Source organism: Apodemus sylvaticus, chromosome 1 (assembly GCF_947179515.1).
Source record: "Apodemus sylvaticus chromosome 1, mApoSyl1.1, whole genome shotgun sequence".
NCBI lineage: Eukaryota > Metazoa > Chordata > Mammalia > Rodentia > Muridae > Apodemus > Apodemus sylvaticus.
The window spans coordinates 97,459,965-97,469,292 of NC_067472.1; the positions used below are offsets into that span (position 1 = coordinate 97,459,965).

General features: G+C 33.6%; 1 protein-coding gene across 1 annotated transcript; it reads right to left on the reverse strand.

The window, feature by feature from the left end:
* Positions 1-1,285: 1,285 nt before the first annotated feature.
* On the reverse strand, positions 1,286-2,230 carry LOC127679556 (olfactory receptor 510-like). The gene has a single exon (XM_052175371.1). It carries the CDS (start codon positions 2,228-2,230, stop codon positions 1,286-1,288), a length of 945 nt encoding a protein of 314 aa, XP_052031331.1.
* Positions 2,231-9,328: the final 7,098 nt, after the last annotated feature.

The window sequence follows — 9,328 nt, forward strand, 5'->3', positions numbered from 1 at the left end:
TGTGTCAGAGGAGCTACTGATAGCTGATGTTTCTTTAGGATGGAGAGTCACTCTTATTTTTCAATAAGACTGCTGGTATGTTACTTTCCCAGTAGATACCCAGACACTCAAATACATATGTGAGATACCAATTGGACTCTGTACTTATTAATGAAAATAGAAAAATTAGCTATGAAATATGAAAGGGTGAGGAGGAAGATATGGGGATGTTTGGTGGGAAGAAATGGAGTATTAAATTATACTATAATTCCCAAAATAAAAGAAATGATATAAAAAGTTTAAAGGAGATAGGCGGGTAAGTGGGAAGAGTTGGAGTGGGGACATTCTATGAAGTTAGAGGAAAATACTTCTGGGTGGATATGATCAATATTCATATTATAATGTATGCAGATTTTACAGTATAAGAAAATATTATTAAATGGAGAAATTAACAGATAAATTTGAGATGGATTTCTCACTCTTTTGTACAGATTTCACAGTTATACCATGACCAGAGGCCAAGATCACAGATCAGAAATTTTATGAGTCTACAAGGTTTATCCTTATAGATAATCCTTTCTAAAATATTTCTAGGAATTTTAGTTTCTTTTTGCTTCTTATCATTCAATAGAATGGATATATTTATCAGCTTTAACTCAAGATAAATGAAGAATTGAAGTGTGTATTTAAGAGTTTTCTGTTACTATAGAAAATATACTATACCTAAGATAATCAACTAATACAAAGAAAAGTGTTAGTCCTGGTGCAGAGTCTCAGTCCTGGTAGGTTGAGTCTATTGATATATGCTGTTTCTTCATCTCATGGTAAGAATGTGTAGTTGAACAAAGCCACTTACCTCTTGGACAGTAAAGAAGATTGTCCCTTTTATGACATGCCTCCAGTAAAGTAAGATTGCAATTAGGCTCCATTTCTAAATGTCTCTAGCATTCTCCATGAATATCATGATAGGCAGCAAACTTTTCATGATGACACCATATTTTGGAACAATTAAGACCAACCATGTAACATCCTTAAATATGAACAACTTTGAAAAGTATTAACATAATTTCAAAAGCATATTATGGAATTTATATTTCTATTATTTATTATGCCCTTAACTTAAAACTAAATTTGATTGTTTTAAAGAAATTCTTCTTTCTATGTAAAATGAAATTTGACTCCACATATATACTGCAAAATTTGTCACATGCTAATACTCGCAGCAATCTTTTTCAATCAGAACCTTTCCTTTAATATTATATCAAAGTGGCATTATTGCTAAAGTCAATCAAAATAACAGATGTCTCTAAGAAAATATTGTTTTACCAAGCTGTCTCTTAAGAGCCCCCTTAATCTCATTATTCCTCAGGCTGTAGATGAAGGGGTTCAACATGGGGACCACCACCATGTAGAACACAGACACCACCTTGTTCTGGTCTGTGGAGTAGCTGGACTTGGGCATCACATAAATGAATGTGACAGTCCCATAGAACAAAGTGACTGCAGTGAGGTGGGAGGTGCAGGTGGAGAAGGCCTTGTGTTGACCCTCAGTGGAGCGCATCTTCAGAATGGTGATGAGGATATAAGTATAGGAAATGGCTATGACAAAGACTGTGATCACAATGATAGATCCAGCAGAAAATGAATCAAGAATAATGAGGCCACCATTATCAGAACATGAGAGTTCAACTAAAGGAGTAAAATCACAGAAAAAGTGATTGACTGTATTTGGACCACAGAAGAGAAAAGAAATGAAGGAAAGTGTAAAGGAGGAAGCATTAAATACACCACCAATATAAGACCCTACTAGCAACTGGATACAGACTTGTCTGGACATTTTAGTTGAATAAAGCAGTGGGTTGCAGATTGCTACAAAACGATCATAAGCCATGGCAGCCAGAAGGAAACATTCAATAGCCCCAAAGAAAACAGCTGAGCCAAGCTGGATGCCACATCCAGTGTAGGAGATACTACTTCTCTCCACCAGAAAGTTGACAAGCATATTGGGTGTGACAGAAGATGAAATGCCTATGTCAACAGAAGCCAAGTGCATGAGAAAGAAGTACATGGGATGATGGAGCTGGGAGGAGACTCTGATGAGAAGGATGGTGCTGAGGTTTCCAGACACAGTCACCAGGTAGATGCACAGGATGATGGTGAAGAGGACGACTTTAAGGACTGGGTCATCTGTTAAACCTAACAAGATGAACTCTGTCACTGCAGTGTGGTTCCCATCCTCCAAGAAAGCCATGGGGAAGTGTAGTTGATGCCAGATCAAGGCTGTAATGAAGATATTACAGGAAGGGATTAATAAATTGGTAGTTTTGCTTTCATTAATACATAAATGTTGTAATTATATTTAAAGATGTCCAGTCATACATATTTATTTGCCTGCAAGGATGAGTCTACAATTTAAAGTCAGTTAGGGCAACACCCCTACAAAATCTTACCCTCATATAATATGTATCTTTTACCAAATGTAGCTTAAAGAGAAAAATAAAAATCAAATATTGACTAGAGTGATGTTTTGTTTGATTTGTTTTTCATGTAATTTTTTTACTATCTATACCTTAAAGACAAAAAGAAAAATAAATATTATTTAGAACAACCAAAATAAGTAAAAGTATTTTGAGTAAGATGCACGCATGGAATTTGTAGAAAATACTTGAATAGCAACTAATATTTTACATAATTATTTAAAATAGGCAAGATATATATATGCATGATACAAATAAGTAATTTATGAAATTGCACTATTTTCATGTTTTAAAAAATATTTTGTTTTCCTAATATATTTTTCATCAATATTTTAATAACTTAGAAGTGATTATTTTACTTTCTTTTCCTTTACAAACAGCCAGTCAAATCAGAACTAAAACCCTAACTGTCCTAACCCTACCCTTAACATCTATGTAATAATAAAGTTAAATAATAATAATATTAGATGCCTGTATACCAGAAATGGTTAGAATTGGTTTTTCTCATTTAATTTTAAATAGATATTGTGTAACAATTTCCTACATGAATGAATTTATTATTTATGCACAAACTTAACAGGAGTTATAAATTATCAATAAAATGTCTATTGTACATTTGTCAGATATTTTGATATATTTGAACAGAAAATGTTGATTTACCAAGTAACATGAAATATCTATGCAATAACTATGAAAAACATAATAGACCTTCACCTCATAGCTTAACTGGTATCTTATAATAAAGCCTTTATGTCTGGTGTTGAATAAAACATTTTAGCAAAACCTTTGCTGTTTGTGTCAATCAGTTGAGGCTGAGAACTTGTTGTAAGATGGTGCAAATGAAGAACATTTTCTGCCTACATTCTTATGTTGTGGGACATTTGATTTGTTTCTAGTTTCTGGCTATGTGAGATTGTTCAAATATTGAAAAACATATTCTCTGGAAGGTCTATGCTCATTTTTTCTCCCTGAGAGCTTATAGCTGCACTAATCTTGAACCTAATATATTCTTTGCCAACCTGGAGCTTTATATTTGACTATGCCTAGACATGGTCAAAAGGGACTGATATTTGTGTGGGTTGTCTGTTCTTATAAAAAGCAAGGCCAAGATTACTTTGATAACCAGAATCTTTCCCAACCCCAATTAAATAAAGTATGACATTTAAATAAAGCAACTAGAATGAACTGACTGGGTGTCAGTCTTCCCTGAGAGTCCTGTATTCCTTCTGCATCTTCAGAATGTGAAGGCTTAGCATCTTGGTGAGCTTCTCCCTCTACTGCAGCACCTATGACCACCATCAATCAATAAACAGCACACAATGCTGTGGACCAGGAAGGAGAGGAGACTGGACTACTGCATCATGTAAGACCAACCTCAGTCAATCAATACATAACATAAATATTTTTCTCAGACGATACATGAAAACCATTCAGTTAGATTTATTACAAAAAGCCAAAGTCCTACCTCCTGAAATGAGAACTCATTTATCATTCAGTGAAAAGTCAAAGTTGTGTGGTTATGTAGTCATCTTTTAGTTATTTTTCCCTTTGGAGATAAATCCCTGAAGATGCTAAAGACTCCAGTGTGAATGTTGAAGTATCACAGAATATGATTATTTCCTGTGGTAGATACTTAGTGATTAAATTCACAAGCAAGAATCACTAAGCTTCCAAGATCCTGTCATTCTCAAGAGGTCAATTTATTATTTCATTTTCTCTAGATATTTATGCATAATCATATAGAATTTGTTTACTATCTACTACATTATAATATAAAATGTTTCCTAAGAACCATTAGTTCTAAGTTGACTTTGATATTTGTAATATGTAAATAATGCTAAATCTCAACTATGAAAGCTAAACCTAGTTTCATTCAATATATATTTATCAATAAGTATTTGAATTGCTATCTTAAGCATATGCCATCTATTTCCCTAGAAAAGCATGTAATAGAACTTTATATAAAGTCAAAATTCTGTCTTATTTTTTTGGTTTTTTGTTTTTTGTTTTTTGTTTTTTCGAGACAGGGTTTCTCTGTGTAGTTCTGGCTGTCCTGGAACTCACTCTATAGACCAGGCTGGCCTTGAACTCAGAAATCTCTCTGCCTCTGCCTCCCAAGTGCTGGGATTACAGGTGTGTGCCACCATGCCCGGCTATAAAGTAAAATTTTAAATAACATTTTTACACATTTTCCTCATTGCATAAGAAGGAAGAACATGAATTAAAATTAAACAACAAAGTAGAATTCAAAAATGACTTGGATGACTCCTAGAATAGAAGAAAAGTTAAAGTATCACCCTTAAGCATTGCCTTTGATATATGTAGGTCATAGAATAACACTAACTCATCAGCCAAAAGACTCAGTGGTACTCTTGTTCTATTGGTAACCCTAATTTCAGATCCCCTGTAGTTCTGTATTGGAATATTGGCTTTAACAATCACTGAAAAATTACAACCCATATTTCTACCATTTTCTCTTTATACTGAGAATTATGCTAAGAATTTTAAATATTTTGAATCTTCAGACTAAATTAGGATGTAGATGCTTTTCTGGTTTTCAATACTTATTTGATAGAGGTGAGACTTAAATATTCAAAAATGTGTGTACTGTGATTCTGACACTTATATGTCTAATGGTATAATGATACTTACAATCTATAATTTTTTTTGTAATTTCTATACCCTCTGAACTTTCTTTTTTTATTTCATTGGATATTTTATTTATTTACATTTCAAATGTTATCCCCTTTCCTTGTTTCCCCTCTAGAAACCCCCTATCTAATCATCCCTTTGGTGAGCCACTCATAAAAATCTTTTCTAATGTATACAACAATATATATTATTATTATAAAAACAAATATATTAATTACAAATTATATATGGTCAGTAACACCTTTACTTGGCAGGGCTCTGCTGGAAATCAAGTGGATATTGTATATGAGGGCATGTAATGAACTAATAGCTTTGAACAAATTTAGACATTTTACTAATTTAGCCTAGTCATTTTTGACATAATTGTGAATTAATATGTAAATAAGGTGTTCAACACAGAGGGGAAAGTGGCTAAAATGCAGCAAAATCTAGTGTCAAAGACTTAACAGAATGAAAAAATGGAAACTTTAGTGTTTTATGGTATAATCGGATGGCCAGACTATGTACAATGCCTGGCACATGGTAGGACTTAACCATCAAAAGGAACAAGAATCATCCTGAATTCAAGGAGTTACAATATAGTTTGGAAAAGGAAACACACAAACATTAAAGTTCTACATGAATTTTGCCTAAATAACATGGCAATACAATTTAGCACCAAGCATTTTTGTTGGTACAGAGTTAATGGAATCTAAAACATGTCTGGAGGAACAGTTTAATATGCCCTGGAGGAGTCAGAAAAAATTAAATAACAAAACCCAAAACTAAACCAAGCCAACCAACCAACCAATCAACTAACCAACCAACCAAACAAAAAAGCCCTGGAAGTGATACATGATCTAAAATGCAATAATTATCCAGTGTTTAAATCTATTACGAAGTGCCTAGCACCTGCAAGGCATGTCGCTCACTGTCTTGTGTGGCATTTGATAGACTGAGGAGAACAAATCAGAAAATAAACAGGGTCAAAGATGCTCCTAGCAAACCAAGTAGAAAGATGAAACTTGACCTTTTCAAAAACAATCTGGATGCAGATCACTGTTTAAGCCCCTGAATTATGTCTTTTTAAGGTATCAGGGAAGAAATGAATGTTTGAGCATATTTATTCTTGCAAATAAAATTCAAATTCCACAATGATGAAAATGTAAGCTACCACTAATTTTAAAACCAATGGGTAAAAATGAATAAACAAATAAAACTGACTTCTCATCTTTTGGATTTTAAATTACTTTTATTTTATTTTTTACAATGCAGCTATTGTCCCCTTCCTAGTTCTTCCTCTCATAGTACCTTTTTTTATTGAAAAGGGAAGTAAAGATATTTTATTATAAAATTAAAGATTTACAGGGAAAATACTTCAGGTAAAATAGAAGAGATACATAGAAAAATATGTTAAAATTGACAATTTTCATAGAAAATTAAAGAGTCAAGTGGTAGACATATAAAACATTGCTAAATTAATTGAAATATGAAATAGAAACATTTTATGACAGAATTGAAGATTTACATGGGAAATATTTGTGATAAAATTGTAGAAAAACATGTTAGAATTGAAGATTATCATGAAAAATTTTATAAAGATATAATAGTAGGCATAAAAATATTCCTAAGTTGATTGAAAGTGGAATTATGTTCAGTTGGAGGTCAGCAAGCAGAAGAATGCGAATTGATCCATCCTTGTCTCCTTGTACTAAGCTCAACTCCAAATGGATCAAGGACCTCCACATAAAGCCAGACACTCTGAAGCTAATAGAAAAGAAACTGGGGAAGACCCTTGAGGACTTCGGTACAGGGAGAAAGTTTCTGAACAGAACACCAATAGCGTATGCTCTAAGATCAAGAATTGACAAATGGGACCTCATAAAATTACAAAGTTTCTGTAAGGCAAAGGACACCATCAAATGGACAAATCGGCAGCCAACAAATTGGGAAAAGATCTTCACCAATCCTACATCAGATAGAAGGCTAATATCAAATATATATAAAGAACTCAAGAAGTTAGACTCCAGAAAACCAAACAACCCTATTAAAAAAATGGAGTACAGAGTTAAACAAAGAATTCTCACCTGAAGAACTTCGGATGGCGGAGAAGCATCTTAATAAATGCTCAACTTCATTAGTCATTAGGGAAATGCAAATCAAAACAACCCTGAGACTTCACCTTACACCAGTCAGAATGGCTAAGATTAAAAACTCAGGAGACAGCAGGTGTTGGAGAGGATGTGGAGAAAGAGGAACACTCCTCCACTGCTGCTTTGTATATGTTGGATATTAGCTTTCTATCGGATGTAGGGTTGGTGAAGATATTTTCCAAATTTGTTGGTTGCTGTTTCGTCCTTTTGATGGAAACAATGAATTCATGATTTTTTTTAGGCAAATGGATGGAACTGGAAAATATCATCATGCATGAATGGAACATGTATCCTTATTACATGCTGAGGACATCAGTACAGGGGGAACGTTTCTGAACAGATCATCAATAGCGTATGCTCTAAGATCAAGAATTTACAAATGGGACCTCATAAAATTACAAAGTTTCTGTAAGGCAAAGGACACTATCAAAATGACAAATCGGCAACCAACAAATTGGGAAAAGATCTTCACCAACCCTACATCAGATAGAGGACTAACTAATATCCAATATATACAAAGAGCTCAAGAAGTTAGACCCCAGAAAACCAAATAACCCTATTAAAAATGGGTACAGAGTTAAACAAAGAATTTTCACCTGAAGAACTTCGGATGGCAGATAATCATCTTAATAAATGCTCAACTTCATTAGTCATTAGGGAAATGCAAATCAAAACAACCCTGAGACTTCACCTTACACCAGTCAGAATGGCTAAGATTAAAAACTCAGGAGACAGCAGGTGTTGGCGAGGATGTGGAGAAAGAGGAACACTCCTCCACTGCTGCTGGGGTTGCAAATTGGTACAACCACTCTGGAAATCAGTCTGGCGGTTCCTCAGAAAACTGGGAACCTCACTTCTGGAAGATCCTGCCATACCACTTTTGGGCATATACCCAGAGGAATTTCCAGCATGTAATAAGGATACATGCTCTACTATGTTCATAGCAGCCCTATTTATAATAGCCAGAAGCTGGAAAGAACCCAGGTATTCCTCAACAGAAGAATGGATGCAAAAAATGTAGTATATATACACAATGGATTACTATTAAGCCATTAGAAACAATGATTTCTTAGGCAAATGGATGGAGCTAGAGAACATCATACTAAGTGAGGTAACCCAGTCTCTAAAGATAAATCATGGTATGCACTCACTAATAAGTGGATATTAACCTAGAAATCTGGAATACCCAAAACATAATCCAGACATCAAATGAGGTACAAGAAGAACGGAGGAATGGCCCCTTGTTCTGGAAAGAGTCAGTGTAGCAATATAAGGCAAAACCAGAACAGGGAAGTGGGAAGGGGTGGGTGGGAGAACAGGGGGAGAGAAGGGAGCTTATGGGACTTTCGGGGAGTGGGGGCCAGAAAAGGGGAAATCATTTGAAATGTAAATAAAAAATATACTGAATTAAAAAAAAGAAAAAATAGAAAGTGGAATTATAAGTATTTTCTGATAAACTTGAAGATTTACATTGACAATATTTCTGATAAAATATAGCATCAAAAACCAACAATCAGTATTCCTTAATATCTCTTAACAACAATGGAGTCAGCTTTCTAATAAGAAGACATAAACTAACAGAAATATTTGTCATGTAAATCTATAATTTTATCAGAAAATTTTTGTAATTTCCCTTTCAATTAATTTAGTAATTTTTTAATGTCTACCATTTTATCTGCATTATTTTTCATGATAATCTTCAATTTTAATGTCTTTCTATATATTTCCTCAATTTTATCAGAAATGTTTTCAATGTAAATCTTTGATTTTATCACAAATATTTCTAGTTCCACCTTCAATTAATTTAGAATTTTTATATCTACCATTTTTCTGTAAAATCTTCCATTTAATCGCAAATTTTAACATGTTTGTCTATATATTTCTTGAATTTTACCAGTAATATTTTCCATGTAAATCTTCAATTTTATCTGAAAATGTTTATAATTCCACTTTCAATCAACTTAGAATTATCTTTATGCCTATCATTTTCTCTGCATAATTTCCATGATATTCTTTAATTTTAACATGTTTTTCCTCTCATTGTTCCCTTTTCCTTTCCTCTTCCTCTCTATCTCCAAGAGGATGTCT

Bases quoted from the DNA above. Each gene is read 5' to 3' on its own strand.
- LOC127679556 (XM_052175371.1), bottom strand. From the start codon at position 2,230: ATGGCTTTCTTGGAGGATGGGAACCACACTGCAGTGACAGAGTTCATC.